The sequence below is a fragment of the Carcharodon carcharias genome, chromosome 3 (assembly GCF_017639515.1).
Source record: "Carcharodon carcharias isolate sCarCar2 chromosome 3, sCarCar2.pri, whole genome shotgun sequence".
NCBI classification, from domain to species: domain Eukaryota; kingdom Metazoa; phylum Chordata; class Chondrichthyes; order Lamniformes; family Lamnidae; genus Carcharodon; species Carcharodon carcharias.
In genome coordinates this window covers 61,224,730-61,245,344 of record NC_054469.1, presented here as the reverse complement: position 1 = coordinate 61,245,344, position 20,615 = coordinate 61,224,730, and the positions used below count along the sequence as shown (strand labels likewise).

General features: G+C 40.9%; 1 protein-coding gene across 11 annotated transcripts in view; it reads left to right on the top strand.

Annotated features, from left to right (window-relative positions):
• Positions 1-20,615, top strand: part of mllt10 (MLLT10 histone lysine methyltransferase DOT1L cofactor) — a 319,789-nt gene that overhangs the window by 147,131 nt on the left and 152,043 nt on the right. For all 11 annotated transcript variants that reach the window (XM_041185205.1, XM_041185195.1, XM_041185194.1 and 8 more), the window contains 2 exons: positions 5,151-5,246; positions 6,516-6,780. In XM_041185205.1, coding sequence (XP_041041139.1) covers positions 5,151-5,246; positions 6,516-6,780 — 361 coding nt within the window. The remainder of the gene's footprint in view (positions 1-5,150; positions 5,247-6,515; positions 6,781-20,615) is intronic.

Here is a 20,615-nt window from a genome sequence, read left to right as displayed (position 1 = left end):
TTAAACCAGCTTATATTTCAACTCTTTCTTGGACTCGAACGCAAGTTCTGTCGAAGGGTCATGAGGACTCGAAACGTCAACTCTTTTCTTCTCCGCCGATGCTGCCAGACCTGCTGAGTTTTTCCAGGTAATTCTGTTTTTGTTTTGGATTTCCAGCATCCGCAGTTTTTTTGTTTTTATGTTCATATTTATTAATGGGATTAGCATGTAAAAGTAAAGATGTCTTGGTATGATTATATATGGCCTTGATTAAGACTGCACCTGGAGTACTGTGTAGAGCTTTGGTCTCCTTATCTAAGGAAGGATATGCTTGCCCTAGTGAGAATACAACACGGGAATCATAGGGAATTGCCCCATGAGGAGAGATTTAGTAGACTAGGCCTGTATTCCCTAGAATTTAGAAGAATGAGAGTTAATCTAACAAATATTTGTTTGGTAGTACAGAAGTTGAGTATTGTTGAAAAAATAAACATGTCTCTCTTTTTGAGTAATTGAAATATGTTTGTGTCAGGTGTATCTCGGGGAAAACTCTCTTGCTGGGGAATCTTTAACTAGGGGGCCAGAGTCTCAGAGGAAGGCTTTGGCCATTTAGTGCTGGATGAGAGGTTTCTTCATTTCAGAATAGCCCTGCATTTGCTCACATTGTAATATAGGTCGAGTGTTCCCGAAAGGTAGTTTCATCTGAATACTATAGGCCGTAACTTCTGGTGAAGTGGCAATTGAGTTAGATTGCCTCTCTGCTCAAAATCACTTAACTGGACATCCGGGCAATCCTATCTTGTTTGACTTCCGACTCAGGCCGGGAGTAATCTATGTAGTGCATTGTGCTCCCAAGGCCTACAGTCAAGGGCAGCTCAATCACAGGTAAGTAAGGCACAACCCCTTTTTTTATGGTACTAGGTGCCGTAAGCCAGTTGAGTTTAACAGTCCAGCCGAGTTTAAAGGTCTTTGACAACCAACGGAGCAGCTTGATTTCTTATCTTTTTCTTTCATTTCTTCTCTGAGGTTAGTGAATGTCTGGAATTCTCTACCCCAGACAGTTGTGGAGGTTAGATCACTGAATGCGTTTAAAGAGGAAGTAGATAGATTTTTGAAATATCGGGGAGTTGAGGACTAGAGGAGTTGGCATGAAAGAGGAATTGAGGCCTGGGGCAGATCAGCCATGATCTTATTGAATAGGGGGGCAGGCTTGAGGAACCAAATGGTCTACTATTTCTTATGATATTGCATCTGCCATGATCTTGCCCACTCATCTAGCATGCCGAAGTCCCCTCGAAGCCTCCTTCCGTCCTCCTCACAATTTAGATTCCCATCTAGTATTGTGTTATCAACAAATTTGGAACTATTACGTTTGGCCCTTACATCCAAATCATTTATATAAGTTGTGAACAGTTGTGGCCCCAGCACTGATTCTTGCAGTACTCCACTAGTAACTGCCATCCTGAAAATTACCTGTTTATTCCTACTTTCTGTTAACCAATTCTCAATCCGGACCAGTATATTACTTGGAAAAACTCAGCGGGTCTGGCAGCATTGACGGAGAAGAAAAGAGTTGACGTTTCGAGTCCTCATGACCCTTCAACAGAACTAGTTTTTTGTTTTGTTTTTGTTTTGTTTTGGATTTCCAGCATCCGCAGTTTTTTGTTTTATCCCAGTATATTACTCCCTATCTCATATGCTCTAATTTTATTTACTAACCTCCTGTGTGGGACCTTACCAAAAGCCTTCTGAAAATCCAAATACCCCACAGCCACTGGTTCTCCTTTATCTATGCTACAGGTAACATCCTCAGAAAAAACTCCCAATAGGTTTGTCAAACATGATTTCCCTTTCATAAATCCACGTTGGCGCTGCCCAATCACATCATTTTTTTCTAAGTGTTCAGTTATCACATACTATATAAAAGATTCTAACATTTTACCTACTACTGACGTCAAACTAAAAGGTCTGTCATTCTGTTTTCTTCCTCCTTTCGTCCTTAAATAGTGGGGTTACATTTGCTGCTTTCAAGTCTGCAGGAACCTTTCCAGACTGCGGTTTTAACTTAACTATTTTACCATTCAGCTTACTTCATAAGATTCTTAGAATTAGAATGCTTACAGATGAGGAAGGCCATTCATATTTAATTGATATACCAATGATAGCCCTATAATTGCCCACATTATAACAAGATTTCTGTTAAATTATCCCCAGATTTTCATTTCCACGATTCTGCCTAGAAGTTGATGCAAAATGCTGACCGTTCTCTTTGAAAAAGAAGCTTCTTACGTTGGGTTTAAAGTTTTTTTTTAGTTTTGATCTGTGTCCCCTTGTCTCACTGTTTAGTTTTTCATCTTGTAGAGTAAAATAAAGTCTTTGCAGTCTTGAATCAGACCGATTAGGATTAGGCCTCTTGGTTCTTCTCTACTATGTCCAATGTTTGAATTGCATCTTTATTCCTTTGTAGCCAGAACTGGTTCTTGAGTTCTACTTCAACCATGACCTCTGCTGTTCTGGCTATGTATAGAATCCTGTTTTGGACTACAAGATTCAATTAGCTCCGGGAATTGCTGCTCAGCATTGATAGGACATGTTTAAAGTTAAATGTATTGGAACTTGACATTTTGTCTGAATTAAATCTCTTCAATTATTGTTCATCCCACTCGCATATTGTTTAGCTTTCTAGGCTGCTTTTGCTATCACTGATGACAGCTATGGCCTAGTTGCTAGTATCCTGGTCTCTGAGTCAAAAGTTTGTGGGTTCAAGTTCCATTCCAGAAACTTCAGCACAAAATCTAGGCTGTACTCTAGGTTGAGGGAATATTGCATGGTTGAAATACCTTCCCTTGGATGCAATGTCAAACCTAGGCTCTGCCTGCCCTCTCGGATGGATGTAAAAGACCCTATGGCTCTATTTCAAGGATGAGTAGTGGAGTTACCCTGTCCTTTCATGTTTGGCTTTTCCCATGTTACAGGGGTTGCTACAATGCTGGTTGATCATTCCTTCGTATCGAGCATCATTTTGGATTTTGCAGCCAGATGCCCTTCTTGCTGCTAGCCCTCTCCTTTAATTCAGGCTGGTGACCGGCATCAATACACTGGCTTACCTACATCAGTGGCTATGTTTTAGGAGGAGAGTTATCCCCGGACAATATTTACGACTCAACCAATACCACTAAAAATTTTGGCCATTATTGCTGTTTGTGGCAGCATGCTATGTGTAAAGTGGCTGCCCCATTTCCTACTTAGAGCAGTAACTATGCTTCATTGATTACAGCAGGGGTGGCCAAAACTGCATGTGGCTCTTTTACAGAAGTGGCTTTACAGATAAAGCGGGGTGGGGGGGGGGGGGGGGGGGGTGGGGGTGGCAGGCAAGAGTGGGTCTGGGTGGGTAGGCTGAGAATCGGGTTCTGGAGATCAGGCCCTTACAGCTGCTTCTTTCCACTTCGACTCTCCCACATCTGGGCAAGATGGAGAAATCCAGGTAGCAGGCAGGGTGGAGTAGGAGGTCACCAAATGGGGAGGGAGCTCCTGAGTGAGTGGGGAGTGAGGGAACTATGTGCAGTGGTAATGAAAATGTGTCTAAAGATCATTCATGTCTTGCGGCTATCAAAGTCTGGAGATCATCACATATGCCTGTAAGGTTCATAAAGTTTGGCCATCCCTGGATTATAAAGTACTTATGGATTCCCTGAGGTTGTGAGTTTAATATTATTTTCAAATTTTATCAATTTGCGTTGAATTTATATTAGCTTTACTTATTTACCTGCAAATATTAAGTGTAGACAAAAATGCATTTTGAAATAAACTTGCATGTGGATCTGTTGCACCCTTCAGTCTGCTTCATGAGTTGGAAGTAATTGTGCAGGAATTTAAGTTTATTGCTTATTAATGGCCCAGAACTTCCGTTCCCTGGGGATCATACCCCGGAGGCACCCCAGAAGATGCACTAGGGGACCCCCTGCCCCCCGAGAAGTCCCCAAGCAAGTACTGCACAGGAATAGCTCAGAAATTTAAACTTATGTTGGGGAATTACCCTGCACCTGGAACCCTCTGAAACTCTGATTTTAAATCAGAGACTTCAGGTGATTCCGACTCTTAGCAGAAGAGTTGCCCAGGAAAAGTTAGAAGGATTGAAACTGCTTCGAACTCCTGGATAACTATGGTACTGACTCCGTGAACAGCCACCCCCCCCCCCCACCCCCCCCCCCCCCCCCCCCCCCCCCACCCCCCACCCACCAAGCCCTCATCCCACCCATCCTATCCAGTTACCTTCTCTCCTGTCAAAGTGGCTGGCACCTTTAAGCCCACCCACTCGATGGCAACTAGCATTGTAAAAGGGGGCATGGCTTCACTTTCCTGATGCTGCTCCCTGCACATAAAGGACTCCAGTGCTGCCTCGCTGCACATTTCTCACCAGGCCCAGGTTGAAAGTCCAGATGAGAAATGTGCAGCTCCATTTCAGTGTAAGTAAAAGGAGCGGAGTGGCAATCTGATGGTGGTTGCCATTCCATTCAAGTTCTGGGCCATTGTGTTTTTAGTTTACTTTCATGTAGCCTTTTTAAACACCCTTATATTGGAATTACATTTTCATTAAAAGTCATAATGCCCAAGGTGGTGATTCATTTACTGCCACACTGTCTTGTGACAGGGCAACATATTTTGACTTACTAATGTTTTGTTTACATTGCTAGCAGTTTGGTTTATCTTGTTCTGGAGTGAATGAGAGGCCATTAATTTTGCTTAACAACAACTTGCATTTATATTATGCCTTTAACACTGAAAATACCCCAGCACATCACAAAAGCAAAAGAAATAATAAATCCTGAGCCAAAAGTGAACAGTTGGGCTTTGCGGAGAGTCTTAAATGAGAAAAGGTAAAGGGGCAAAGTCTTTTAAAAAGAAAATTCCTGAGAGCAGGTTTTAGGTGGCTGATAGTATTGACATCCAGTGGTGAGCCAAAGGGAAGGTTGAAATACAAGAATTCTAATGAGGTGTTGGGGGATAGGAAACCAAAGTAATTTAGTAAGGATGAGGGCTTGAACAATGCAATTTGATATGGGATAGGATACTTTGTTAATTTTTGGATTTCATACTTCCAAAGTAAAGTGTGTTTCACAATAGAATGTTTCAAGATTGATCATAGTTTTTCCACAAATTCTTGCCTGCAGAAACAGAAAGACAGAGACAAATACAGGCAACAAAAAATCAAAAAGTCTTTGGATTTGTCATCTACAGTTCCATCTCTCACTGTGACAACTGAAAAGGTAAGTGGTAATTCATTTTAAAATGCAAGTAAATGAGTGTATTGGGTTTTTGAAATAAAATCCCAAATATAAACCTGATATTGCTGCTGTGTCTCACTTTTTTCTGATGAAATTTGAAAATATTTTGTCATCAGAATTTTAAACCTTCAAATAAATTGAGCTGTTTGGCATGAACTTGATCCTCTGAATGTTCCAGAGTAATAAGTTAGATATTTTATCTTCCTTGCTTTTATAAACCAAAGAATAAAAGTAACTCTAGGTGGACATTTGGTCTAATTTGTAGACATGCACACTTTTTCTTGTCTGCCCCTCTCTGAAGGTAGGGTTCAGTTCCATGGGCACAGAGAGGTACCTTGCGCTAGCTCAGGTGACTTCATTAGATTTTAAGTAGACTTCACAGGCTGGATTTTATGAACCGTGGTGGCAGGTGGGCCGGGGGTAAGGTGGAACTGTAAAATTGGGCGCCATGCCATAGCTGCTTTTCCCAGTGCCTAACCACCTGTTCTAACCCTGCTGCAATTTTACCAGCGGCGGAGAGTTGTCATCAGGTTCAGCTGCCCATGGGCCAATTGAGGCCATTAAGTGGCCAATTAATGGTCACATAAGGGCCTCCTCCCTTCACTGCTGGAATTTTGCCCCACATAAAAGCCAACCCCACAAATAACTAGGGTATCAAAGTTCAGTTCTGGAATTGAAATCTTCACCTGGTACTAAGTGTATAATTGAAAGAACAAAACCCATTTCAAGCACCAATGAGGGATGAGAAACTAAAATGCACCATCATTATTTGAGAGATCCTCCACAAATATGTGCTAAAACAGATTTCAAATTTAAAATCTAACTGGACAATTCGGATGTATTTCCAATTGCAGTGACAATCATTATAACAAGTAAGCATACAAATTTTGTAAATACAGAAAAGCAGTTTTAAAATCTTTAGGAACATTTATTTAATTAGGTGCAACACAAATAAGTTAGAAGGATTTGAATATTCAAATATAAATTTTGTATTGGATCTATAGTAAGCAAGTATCAGTGGTATTTTATACCGTAGCTTTAAAATCCTAACTGCTAACAGTTCCTACAATTGGTGTAAATGAGTTGCTTGTATCTGAGATAATTGTATTGATTGTTTTCATGGTTGTTTTACATGCAATATCATGGGGTATTGAACTATTGATGGTGGTTCTCTTTTAGCACTAGCTTTCTTATTAGTTAATGGCATATTTTTAAGCTCTGTACTTTCTTTTCCTAATTATAATTGTTTAGACTTATACAAGTACTAGCAGTGGATTTATATCAGGCTCCTTGAAGAGGTTGGAAGAAACCACTGCTCGATTTACAAATGCAAATTTCCAAGAGGTATCTACTCACCCTTCAAGCGGGAATGAAAATGCTGAGATTAAAGGATTGGAGGCGAAAGGGAAGAAATCTGGAGGACATGGCTCCAGTCAGAGGGGAAGGAAACCAGCCACTGCGAAGAATTCAGCTTGTCCATCTGTTACAACAGCATCGCCGAGTCCTTTTCCACAAGGTATGCTTAGATTAACTCAGAGATCTTGTCTTTTTTATAACAAATAGGCAATTTGCAATTTTTTTGTTCACATTGGTTAGTTAATGTATATTTGAAAGCCTAAAGTGAAGGTGTATAAAAATTTGGGAGCTTTCGACTATTGACTAACTGATCACACTGAGCAATTGTATTTCGCTAGAAAAAAGTGAAAACTGTTGATTTAGGATTGGTCACCATGCATTTGAAACAGTTTGGAAACAATGTTGTACATCTTGAGTGAAATAATTGTGAATTGGTACAAATATTTGAAACTAACCATAAAGCTTACGTGACTAAACAGTTTTCTCAATTCATTGCAAATTCAAATTATCTAATAATTTAAAATAAATTTAGAATTATATTTGCATTTTGCTATGCTTTTTATTTAATTCAAGTTTATCCAGTAATTTGAATTATCATAATTAGGGCCTTACAGCTTGAACTGTAAATGTCTGACAATACAAAAGGACATGATTTTTGCACTTGTCATTAGAGTTTAAAAAAACCATAATGAGTGTAAACTACTAATTTCATATGCCCCCATGATCTGTGAAAAATGTATTACAGCTGTAATATAGTTTTCGTGATTCTAAACTTGGGATGCACCTATTGTGAAAATTGAGTTATAGAACACAAAATTGAAATACTGGTTGGTTACAGGCATGTCACAGATGATTGTTTGGAGCAATGTGAGATCAGTTAAAATCGCACAAGAATCATGTTGTCAAAGCATTAGAGTTATAATGGTTTGGATGCAGTTTTTTTGTAAATAATATTGACAACACTGATTGTGTTCTTAACAAATTTTTCAAGGCCCTGAAATATGGAGCTGCTGTAACCATCACTTGATGTTTGTTTAACTGACTGCCAATTAAGCAAATTCAAAAACAGCTTCATGAGTCTGTGTAAAGCAAATTGGAGCAAGCAAGTGAACTTCAAACAACCTTGGGAATTACAGCAGCTAATTATGTTTGGTTTTGGATAGCACGCGTGGAAGGGTGGGGTGATAGGGGATGAAGGGGGAGAGTCGGTTATAAAGAGACGGAAAAAACTACATAGGCAAGGGCTGAGAATTCACAGATTTCTGACCAGCATATAATGTACTAGTTGTACACTTATGATGAAACTTTTTAGAACCATAAAGTATATCTTGAAAATGAAAGGATAGACATTTGAGTACTTGAATTTTCACAGAACAGTAAACTTCTAAACCATTAAGTTTCAATCCAAAATTTTCATTCTGCCTGTTGCTTTAGAATCTGTACTGTTTTGGCATTGGCCTGAGCGGAGCCTGCACTGCTCCAAGGAACCGGTAGGCAGTCGTTTGGTGCAACCAGCTTGCTCCTTTTCAAGGCAGTCTGCGCCTCGTAAAGGGAAGATTCACTCATTTGAAGGGAGGTACTGCTGACTGCTTGTACTGACACTGACTGCAAGTAGGCACTGCACAAATGGAGCAGCAGGGAAGAGGGAGGATACCTAGATTAACGAATACAGCGCTGGAGGCTTTAGTGGTGGAAGTGACAGGAGGGGATGGAGTGGAGGATAGAGGAGATCCTCAAGGAACACCCTCTGAAGGAAATGAGAGCAGGTGGCCAGGCCTGTCGATGTTGTAGTTGTGGCTCCGAGGAATTAGCAGAAATCCTACCAGAAGTTCAATGACCTAACGTCACTGATCACATGATGATCAGCGAATCCACCTTCAAAAGTTATCTCCTATCCACAGCACCACCAACTCTCACGCTGCTCAAAGCACCACATCCCCGTTATTCACCTATCAGCAGTCCCTAGCACAGAACTCGAGCCTAACATACAGGCACTTCATTTCACCGTCACATTGATGCTAAATTCACATCGAACTCTCACTGCTTCCATGTAACTCCAGCTATTCAGCTGTGGCACAAGACCCAAACATAGTATAGCACAATGAATGACACTCTTCCCTTTCTTGCAGAGCAGGGTGACCCATAATTGCCAGAAGGAATGCAGAACCAGTGGGGGACAAGGGCATTTGCATCTCCTGAGTTCTGTGGAGGACTCTCGTTCGGTGACTTACCATGTGCAGATCCCAGCCCTCTACAAGCCATTAAGAAATGGGCAGTGCCAATGTCTGAGCTCGTGGCTGTGAACATCAGGTCAAGTGGCAGGGCCTGTTCATCGATGCTGTTTTGTGCCGGCAGTGACAGAGTCCGGCATCACTTAAAATGTTGAGATACGTCCTGGTTCTGTGCCCCTTTTCAAGTTGCACCTCACATTCATCATATGGCCTTTGAGGGGTGATAGTGGTGTTATGGTAATGTCACTGAAGGAGTAACCCAGAGGTCCAGTGCTGTCACTCCACCCACCACCCTCCATCGTTTTTTTCCCCCTATGTTTTCTGAGTACTTTGTATCCTTGAATATTAAGCATCCAGTCATCCAACTTGTAGGCAAGGTGGTTTAGGCTAACTTCTGCTATTTCAAAGTTTGTTTAAGTACTGTGGAGTGTTTTTGAAGACCTCATGGCAAGTTGCTGGATTTGGCAGAGAGCACAGCTGCAATCTCTCAGGGAGGGATCCCCAGAGAATTTGGCAACCTGTCCACACAATCTAGAATAAGTTTGTGGTACTGCAGTTGATCTGTCCAAGTCTGCAATGCAACAGGAAGATGCAGTAGAACCCGTGGAACGGCGAAGCTCTGCACAAAACCGTCTGCCACGTTGGAGCTGGACTCCTCCGTGTTCCTTGACAGTAACAGGAGGCTAATGTTCTGGTGACGTGGGTTCAAATCCCATCATGGCAGCTGATGGAATTTGAATTGAATTAATAAATCTGCGACCATTGCCACTAACATGGTTGCAAAAACCTATCTGGTTCACTAATGTCCTTTAAAGAAGGCAATCTGCTGTCCTTAACTGATCTGGCCTATATGTAACTCCTAGATGGTTGACTTTTGACTGCTGTCAAGGGCAATTAGGAATGGACAACAAATGCTGGCAACGCCCACATTCCATGAAAGAATAAAGAAAAAAATGGCATAATATGCAAACTGCTGATGGTGTGACTATGGACCTCTTGCTTTCCAAAACATCCCCATCCCTCATTCCAACCTTCTGCTGATTTTCTGCTATTGAAACTGCCAACTGCCCATCTCCAGGTGAAAGAGAGAACAATACTACATCACTGATGAAGATACCCTGTTGCTTGATCTGATGCTAGTAGCCACCACCTCAGATATTGGTGCTGCATGTTCCTTAAAAGTTGGTGTAGATCCTGAACCTGCCCATTCATCAGATACGAATGGGCTGAGGCCAAACCATGGAAAAAGATAGTGTGTGTGTGTCAGGTCATTGGAGAAGTGAGGTTGCAGACGAGTTCTGTTACAGGAGACTCGGATTAGAACTTTGGGGCAGTATACAAGAGAATGTTGATAGGCATGCGCATTAGACACGCTAGGGTCCCATGTCTAAACAAAGGAAACAACAAAGGTATGAGGCGTGAGTTGGCTAAGATAGATTGAGGAACTTCATTCAAAGGCATGACGGTGGATAGGCAATGGCTAATATTTAAGGAACAAATGTGTGCATTGCAAAAGTTATATATTCCTTTCTGGTGCAAAAACACAACAGGAAAAGTGACCCAACCATGGCTAACAAAAGAATTTAAGGATAGTATTAGATCCAAAGATGAATCATATAAAGTTGCCAGAAAAAGTTGTTAGCAAGCCTGAAGTTTGGGAGCAGTTTAGAATTCAGCAAAGGAGGAGCAAGAGATTGATTAAGAGGGGAAAATGCAGTATGAGAGTAAATTTGTAAGGAACATAAAAGAGGACTGTGAAAGCTTCTGTTATAAGTATGTAAGAAGAAAAAGATTGGTGAAGGTGGAGAAGAGTGTAGATCCCTTAAAGTCCAAAATGGGAGAATTTATAATGGAGAACAAGGAAATGGCAGATCAATTAAACAACTACTTTAGCTCTGTCTTCATGTGGAAAGACACATAACTTCTTAGAAATACTAGGGAATCGAGGGCCTAGTGAGAAGGAGGAATTGAAGGAAAATAGTATTGCTAACAAAAACAGTGCTGGAGAAATGAATGGGATGAAAGCTGATAAATCCCCAGGGCCTGATCATCTACATCCCAGGGTACTAAAGGACGAGGCCATGAAAGTAGCAGATGTGTTGGTTGTCACCTTCCAAAATTCTGAAGATTCTGGAATAGTCCCAGCATATTGGAGGGTGGCAAATGTAACCCCACTATTTAAAAACAGAGGGAGGGAAAAAAACCAGAATTACAGACTGGTTAGCCTAACATCAGTGGTAGGGAAGATGCTAGTTAATTATGAACAAAATGTAATAACAGGACGCTTAGAAATATCAGCAGGATTAGACAAAGTTAACATGGATTTATGAAAGGGAAACCATGTTTGACAAACCTGCTGGAGTTCTTTGAGGATGTAACTAGCAATATAGATGAAGAAGCAGTGGATGTGGTGTGCTTGGATTTTCAAAAAAGCTTTTCATAAAGCCCTACATAAGAGGCTAGTGTTCAAAATTAAAGCAAATGGGATTGAGATTAATATATAGGCATGGATTGAGAATTGGTTAGCAGACAGGAAACAGAGTAGGAATAAATGGGTCTTTTTCAGAATGGCAGGTGGTGGGTGACTAGTGGGGTTCCACAGGGATTAGTGCTTGGGCCCCAGCTATTCACAATATATATCAATGATTTGGATGAGGGAACCAAAAGTAACATTTCCAAGTTTGCTGATGACACAAAACTAGGAATGTGAGTGTTGAGTAAAGAGGCTTCAAGGCGGTTTAGACAAGTTGAGTGAGTGGGCAAATACATGGCAGATGCGGTATAATGTGGATAAATGTAAAGTTATCCATTTTGGTAGGAAAAACAGATTGGCAGAGTTTAATTAAATAGTGATAGATTGGGAAATATTGATATACAAAGGGACCTTGGTGTACTTGTACACTAGTCACTGAAAGCAAGCATGCAGGTGCAGCAAGCAATTAAGAAGGTAAGTGGTATGTTGGCATTCATTGCAAGAGGACTTACTTGAGTATAAGAGCAAGGATGTCTTACTGCAGCTATACAAGGCCTTGGTGAGACCAAACCTGGAGTATTGTGTGCAGTTTTCGCCTTACCTAAGAAAGGATATACTTGCCATAGAGGAGTGCAGTGAAGGTTCATCAACTGATTCCTGGGATGGCAGGATTGCCATTAAAGGAGAGGTTGGGCTGACTAGGCCTGCATTCACTGGAGTTTAGAAGAATGACAGAGGATCTCATTAAAATGTATAAAATTCTGACAGGGCTGTATTGACTGGATGCAGGGGTGATGTTTCCTCTGGCTGGGGACGGGTGTGGTTCTCGAACAAGGGGTCACAATCTCATGATACAGGGTAGGCCATTTAGGAGTGAGATGAGAAGAAACTTTTTCACTCAAAGGGTGGTGAACCTGTGGAACTCTATACCACAGAGGGCTGTGGAGGCCAAGTTACTGTATATATTTAAAAAGGAAATAGATCTCTAGACTCTAAAGGCATCAAGGGGTATGGGGAGAGAGCAGGTATATGATGTTGGAATAGAGGATCAGCCATGATCGTATTTAATGGCGGAGCAGGCTCGAAGGGCTGAATGACCTACTACTCCTATTTTCTATGTTTCTAAGTCACCTGGTCTGGATGGCTTGCATTTCAGATTGCTCAAGGAAGTGAGATTGGAGATAGCAGAAGGACTAGCCATGATCGTCCAGTCTACCCTAGAAATGGAGGAGATGCCAAAGGATTGGCATGGCAAAAATGACACACTTACTTAAGGGTGTAAGGACATTCCTAGTAGCTATATCGATGAGTTTAACATCCAGTGGTGGGTAAAACTTAGAAACAATAATCGGGGAAAATCTTCAAGTCAGTTGGAGAGGTTTGATTTAATTAAGGATAGCCAGCATGATTTGTAAAGCCGACTTGCTTGACAAATCAAATGGAATTTTTTGATAAATTAATAGAAAAGGTTGATAAAGGGAATGCAATGGATGTTAGCTGTGCGGATTTTAAAAAAGTATTTGGTTAAGTACAACGTAGAAGGCAAATACAATTGTGGCTCGTGGAATAAGAGGGCCAATGGCAACTTGTAAAAAAAGAAATGGCTTAAGGATAGAAAATGTTGAGCTGCGTTAAATGGTTGTTTTTCAGACTGGAGATTGGTGGACAGTGGTATTCCCCAAGATACAGTACCAGGACCACTGAGTACCAAAGCAGGGAACTTCTACTGAACTTTTCTAAAGCATTTCTAAATCTTCCTAGGCTACAACTAGAGTATTGCATCTAGTTCTGGCCATCACACTTTAGGAAGGCTGCGAATGTCTAAGAGGGTGCAGTGGAGATTCACTAGAATGATTCCAGAGATGAGGAACTTTAGCGTAAAGTTAGCTTGGAGAAGCGGCAATTGTTTCTTTTGGAGCAAAGGGGAGATTTTGGAGTGTACAAGATTATGACAGGTTTACATAAGGTAGATAAAGATCCCATTAATTGATGTTACAAGGACTGGGGGATACAGGCCAAACTGCTGCTTACTGCGCCAAAATGACTCCATAATAATGCTAGTCAGTGTTCCCTCTTGCAGCTAAACACATGTTCTCTGGTGACTGATAAGTGAAAGCGTTGAGTAGAAAGCACGATTCAAGTTTGGAAGTAATGCATCAATTCAGCCTGAATGGTTGTTTGATGTCACAGTCTGGTCAATTGGGAAGCTTCTAGCGCACTGACGCGTGGTTGTGCATGCACCGTTCCTAGCGTGGGGTTTTGCACGGACCACACTGGAAGCGCTGCACACCCTAAATGGTGAGCCTTTGACTTCAATCATGCTGGCTCCAGTGGCATAATGGAGGCATATTTCTTGGCCCCATGTTAGTTTGGCATGTTTGATAATCTTCTGGGGGTTCTTAGCTGGCTAAGCAAGGGAGTTTAATGAGAGTACTACTTCGTGATTTTTTTTTAACATACTGTCATGTTTGGTGTGAAGTTAATTTAAAGATGGTATGAGAATAGTGTTCAAGTATTAATTTATAAATAGTGAGAGGAGAGAGATGGTTGAATGGCGATGTGTATCAAAGTGCAATCCAAAGTGCTGATAATTAAGTTTTTTGCAGTAAAATGAATTATCCTGTGAATACCACAACAAACTGTGCCATCGGTATTAGAATATATACCATTAAATCATTTCAGTTGCAACTTTAAATTAAGAGCCGTGCACGGTTTTCTCTTAGAACCAGAGTTCCTTGCTAAGTAAGAACATTTTTGACACGCCTTGCATCTCAGCGTTGTCCTTTATTAGCTCTGGTGGTATTTAAAGAACAAAGAAAAGTACAGCGCAGGAACAGGCCCTTCGGCGCTCCGAGCCTACGCCGATCATATTGCCCGTCAAACTGAAACATTTTGCACCTCTGGGGTCCGTATCCCTCTATTCCCATCCTATTCATGTATTTGTCAAGCTGCCTTTTAAACATGATTATCGTACCTGCTTCCACCACCTCCTCTGGCAGCGAATTCCAGACACTCACTACCCTCTGCGTAAAAAAACTTGCCCTGCACATTTCCTGTATAGTTTTCTCCTCTCATCTTAAATCTATGTCCCCTAGTAATTGACTCTTCCACCCTGGAGAAAAGCTTCTGACTATCTACTCTGTCCACGCCACTCATAATTTTGTAAACTTCTATCAAGTTGCCCCTCAATCTCCATCGCTCTAGTGAGAACAATCCGAGTTTCTCCAACCTCTCCTCATAGCTAATAACTTCCAGACCAGGCAGCATCCTGGTAAACCTCCTCTGCACCCTCTTCAACACCTCCATATCCTTCTGGTAATGTGGCGACCAGAAGTGCACGCAATTTTCCAAGTGTGGCTTAACTTAGTCACGAGGGCATATATAATATACTTACACATATTTGCTCTTACTGAAATAGTTTCTCAATGTTCATGATGAGTGTTAACTGCAGCATCAGTGTACCTATAATTTGTATTCTTTCCTCATTCTGACAATCTAAGAATTTGTGTTTATTTATCTTGTGCTTTATTATTTCCTCAAGGCTTCCCAAACCATTTGGGGGAAAAAGAGGATTATTTTTGAAAAGCAATCACTGATTTTATGTAGGTGAACACAGTAACCAGGTTGTGCATAGCCAGGTACCACAAGTACCAAATAAACGCCCAATTTTTTTTTTGTTTACTGTTGTTAGTTGAGGGAGAGTTATTGGGCTAAACACCAGAACAGCTCCCTATTTGTCAAATTGTGCCATGGGATCTTTCATATCCACTTGATGCAGGCAGATGGGGCTTTGGTTTAACATCTCATCCAAAGACAGCACTTGCAATAATACAACATCCTGTACTGTTCTGGAGTGGAAATCTTGAGCTCAAATTTGTAGTGGAGCTTCACAATACAACATTCTGATTCAGGGATAGCAGTACTGATTGAGCTAAACTACCATTCATGAGGCATTGCTTGAAAAATTGCTGATGTGAGGAATGTTGTTTCTCTTGGTATTGTTTCCTTCAGTAAGTGCTGAATCTGCTGTGATCAAATTGTGATGCCCATGCGCTTTTGGGGAGCAAACCTACATTTTATTTTGGGGTGATGGTCCCTTTTAGAACTAGATTTCTCTAGAAGGTGATTTCTGGTAAAGCACCTGGCATCCTGTAATTGATCATGTGACCAAGTTGCCTGAGAGAGAAACAGAAAAAGGGTTAACAAGAATTTAATTAGTGATGAGTCGTTTGTGGGTATGACTCTGGTCTCGATCAGGATTTTAGCTTAGAATGAGCTTGCTGCAGGAAACATCTCTTTCAAGCAGAATTCAGCTGAATTTCCATGTACTGACTAGAAGAGTTTGAAACTCTTGTTAACTGAAGGACTCTTAACAACCAGTTGAACTTCTAGGGATAGCCAAGTTGAAAAGCGAGAGAGAGGGTGAGAGTTTTAGGTACAAGACTCCAGGGTTAAAGAATACGAGAACCAGGAGAGTTCTGATCATAGGTGCCTACACTTAAGATGCTGGAAATCCCTGTGTCGAACAGGAAGTCTACATTTATGGGATGGTTGGAGGAGATTTGAAGGGCCAGTCTTGCCTGAGGTAAGCAGAAGGCCCAAGAAATCTCAACCCTTATACAAATCGGTTCAAGTGGTTAATCTTCAAATTTAGCAAAAGTACCTGACTTGTGTTTTTGTGGGTGTAAGTCAAATGGATGTAGAAAGAAAGTTGAGTTAGAATGTTTGGTTTGAAGTATAAGTAACTATGTTAATTGTACTTTTAATATCTTTAACGTAACTGACTATTTAAAATAGAGTGTAGTTATTAGTATTTGTGTTCCTAGATTTCTATGTAATAAGATTTTTTTGTTTTGAACAGTGAAACTTGTGTCTTCATTCTTTTAGTAAATTCTTGGGTTTTCGTATTTCCAAAAAACGTTACGGGTCTTTACTAAGATTGTAACAGGATATTTGACCTTCAAACCACCTCCCCCGTTCAATGAGATTATGGCCAATTTTTTCCCTGTATCTTCCCACAGTATCCGCATATTCTCTTGATTTCCTTACTATTCAAAAATGTTATTGATCTCTGCCTTGAATATATTTAAGGACTGAGCATCCACAATTCTCTGGGGTAGAGAATTCCAAAGATCTGCAGCCCTTTGAAAAAAATGTCTCTTCGAATAAATCCTAAATGGCCATCCCCTTATTCCGAGACTGTGACCCCCATAGTTATAGACTTGCCTGTCAGGAGAAACATCCTCTCAGCATCCATCCTGTAAAGGCTTTAGAATTTTATATATTTCAATAATCTGAGCTCTCATTCTAAAGTCTAGGGAATACAGGCCAAGAAGCTGATCCCTTTTCCTTTTCTATTAGTTCTTCCAATTTCTGGTACTCTGTCTCTACTTGCTTTCTGGTGCTCTGTCAAGTATACTGCTCTAATAAAAACATGCACTGGATCAGCATGGAGCACCAGCTTCAGCAGTGTGTTACTGTGTTGTTCAATTCTTGTCACATACTTGGCTATTTCATTATAACAAGGCCCCATTGGCTCTATTTGCCACCTGTGTAAATCAATCCTATATCGTCACTTTCGGAATCACCACAATTTCTCCAACCATCTTCTGTCAGGCAATCTTCAGGCTGTATCTTCCCATTTCTCTTGATGTTTTCCAGCTTCCCCCTTTTCATATCCTGACACTGAAAGTTCCTATTCTCACCAAGTTTTTCAGTAAGGGTTTTGCATGCTGACGATTTAGGAGGCCTCACTCCCTGCCGTATCGGATATGACACCAAGCATTTTTTTGGTCCTGTTTGTGATTAGTCATGTACCTTTGAGTTATGTAAGCTATGGGCAATATAATTAGGGGAAAGAATGCATGAGGTGATTTCTTGTGCCTTCCTCATGTTTGCTTAAAGGAAACATATGTCTTCTTCCCAAAGGATCCTCCACTTGGGGGCAGCTGTTCTACTTTTGAGGACCTAGCACTTCCATAAACGCCATTGAAAATTTACTATTGCCACTGCTGGCCGTGACTCATAACCTTGTGTGCGGGGCCCTTGTCAAGCCAAGCAGCCAGGTCAGCCTTCAGGGTCATCTCCCTGCTGGCCGCCTTCACCAGGGTCTGCACGGCCTGGTTGTATGTGACCTCCCACGAATCAGCTTCGTTGATAATTGATTACAACCTTGTTGAGCAGAGACATAGACACGGTATAAAGAATTCACGTGCAAGTAAAAAATCAGCGGAAGAAAATCAAGATTGTAATTGGGATAGAGCAAAGATGCAGGGCTCTGAGGGTGGGCAATTTTGTGAAATGGAAAAAAAAAGAGGTTAACAACGATTCAGAAAGCACTTGTCAAGGCTCATGAGCTAGATTGGAAAGCACCATCTTAGAAATTGCTAAAAAAAAAACACTGGTATAATTAAAGGGAAAACAGTTAGAAAGCCATGAGTCTCAGAAGAAATGCTGAAGAAAATGGTCAAGAGAAGAGTGTAAGAGCAAAAACATCAATGAAGGTAAATGTATAGAAAACTAAACAATGAGCTAAGAGGCGAGAGAGAGACTGACCAGGCAAGTGAGATTTTTGTGGGGGGGGGGGGGGGGCACTGCAGAGTATTGGAGGAACATCTATGGGGAAGCCATAAAGGAAACACTAGATGAAGTACAAAAAGGTATCAAAATAGGAGGTCAATTGGTAAAGGTAATGAGATTTGCAGACAACAAGTCACTAGAGGCTAGCAGAAGATCTACAGGTACGAATTGATAGAATGAATGAAATGATGAAAGCTAATTAAGTGATAATTCATGTAAAAAAGGCAAAAGTTATGAAGATTGAAAAAAATAACGGTGGGGAAGCAGAGGTCAAGATAAATGTTCGAAAGCTGGAGCAGGTAGCATGATTTAAGTAGCTGGGAAGCATTTTATTAGAGAATGGTTAGTGCCATAAATAAATCAGTGCTGGAATAGCAATGGTAAAGAATGCATTCTCTAAACATCAAGAATCGCTCAGCATAGGAATGAGTAGAGATCGTAAGAAAATAATCACCATTAAGATTGTGATTTGGAGTGTCTTGGTTTATGGGGATGTCTGCAGAAAGCAGACATCCAAAGTTGAGAAAGCTGTGAAATGTGGTTCAGGGGAAGGATGGAATGGGTCAGTCGGAGAGAAAATGAGCCAAGAAGTTCTCAGTATGGTGGAGGAGGAAAATTTGTTCGTGAATATCATTGAGAAAAGGCAACAAAGTTGGATTAACCATATTCTAAGGCATGAGAAATTGCTGAAGGAGGTGATTAAAGAAAGATTAGAGGGATGTAGACCAAGAGGGAGAAAGAATGATGATGTTAGAAAACTTGAAATTGAAAATGGGAGACTCCTACAAGCAACTGAAGAGGAAAGCGCAAGACCTGGTGAGGAGTGAATGGGACAGGTTTGTGTAGTTTTAGACAGGTTAGAATTTGAGGAGGTTGGGGGATGGCAAATAATTTAAAAAATGCATTTATAAACTTCTTTTCACAAATTTGGGATTTCCCAAGTTTTTTATGGCTGAGAAGGTACATTTAAAGTATAATCTCTGTTTTAAAGTGATGTGGAATCTAGGTCATGTGACAGCTCTACAACCTGTCGAGATTGAAAGTGAAGTTGAAAATACGTTGTGTTCTGCTCAGAGAACTCTTCTAAATTGATGATGCTGCGATAGTCGGGCCAAAGGAAACTCAGCTACAAAGATTCTCAGACTGTCTCTCCCATGCCTGTAACCTGTTCTCCCTGACAAAAATGCCTAGAAAGCCGTGATCATGGGATAAGGAGTTTCATCGCTGCCCCTGATCACAATAAATAACACCGCACTGGAAGTAGTTAGCAAATTCTGTTACCCCATGTCTGTGACAGCCGCCAGCACTGAAAACAACAACCCACAACGACACTTGGAAGTTTCATGTGAAGCATTTGTGGTAGAAGCTCCCTGTTACAGATTGTTCAGCCATTATCAAAGGTGCACCATGTGAAGACACCCCATCGGAAATTGATTCACAAAATCTTTACAGTGCAGAAGGAGGCCATTCAGCCTATCGAGTCTGCACTGGCTACTGTTAACTGTATGTCTGTCGTTTTTTTTGTAGATGGAAGGAGGCTGACATGCAATATGTTGTAATGTGAGAAATGTGGTAGCTAATTTATGCACAGCAAGGTCCCAGAGAAAGCAACATGTTAATGACTAGATAATCTGCTTTTTCAGTGATTACAGAATAAATGCTAGTTAGGATATGAAGACAAACTTCCCTACTCTTTGGCAAAATAGTGCCATGAGACCGATCATTTACATTTCATCTGAGAGTACAGAGAAGACCTTGGTTTAATGTCTTATTTGGGAGATGCCATCTCTGACAGTGCAGCACTCAATTCTGCAGTGGATTGTCAGCCAAAATTTTGTACTGAACTCTCAAGTGGGCTCAAGAGGTGAGAGTGCTGCAACTGAATAGGGCACCAAATGTGGTTGAGTTTCAGCAGCAATGGGGTTAATATAGGAGTGGAGACAGGTGTTTAGAAGGTGACACTGATGATGGTTAGTATTTTATATATAAAACTCTCAAGTTCCATCAATAGGATTCACTCTGAGTGAATAATCAGGAAGGAGAATAGAGTTCTTGATGGAACCTGAAAACAACAGTGTTAGTTTTACCAATATTCATTAAGAGGAAAGTATGGCTAAAAGACAATTTATTGTGAAACTGGTACTTAGACAAGAGAGTATTCTTTGTATGATTTTTTTTGAAATGCAAATCTCTCTCTTGACACTTTTTTCTCTTCCTCCCTCTGTCTCTTTTCTCTCTCTCTCTCTAACTCATCCCTGCTCCTCTTCCTTGCTACCCGTGCCGCTTCTCCTTTGCTGTGCTGAGTAAAATATTGTGCATTTTGATACGTGATCTTTACACTTCTCCTTCTGACTGATCATTGGCAACTTTGGAAAACAAAGTCCTTCGCTGGTGACAGTCTTTTTGTTTATGGTCCGAAAGCTGCAAGCAGACTATAGTTCTTTGGACCAGCTGTAATAACAAAGGAGGCTAGGAAAAACAGATGGCAAAGGAAAACTTCTTATAGTTTCTCTTGTGCAATTATACTGATAGTCAAATCAGCTGTGCAGTTTATGATGCTAAAAGATTCAAGGTTGTGAAATTCAGCTACTTAGTATCTGTTTTTCTGGAACCAAGAGTGCCTTTTTTCCTTCAAAATGGTGTCTCAGTGCACGGGCATGTTTCTGGTGCGAGCCCTGCCTGTCACCATTTTAATGAAGGCAGATAGCATCC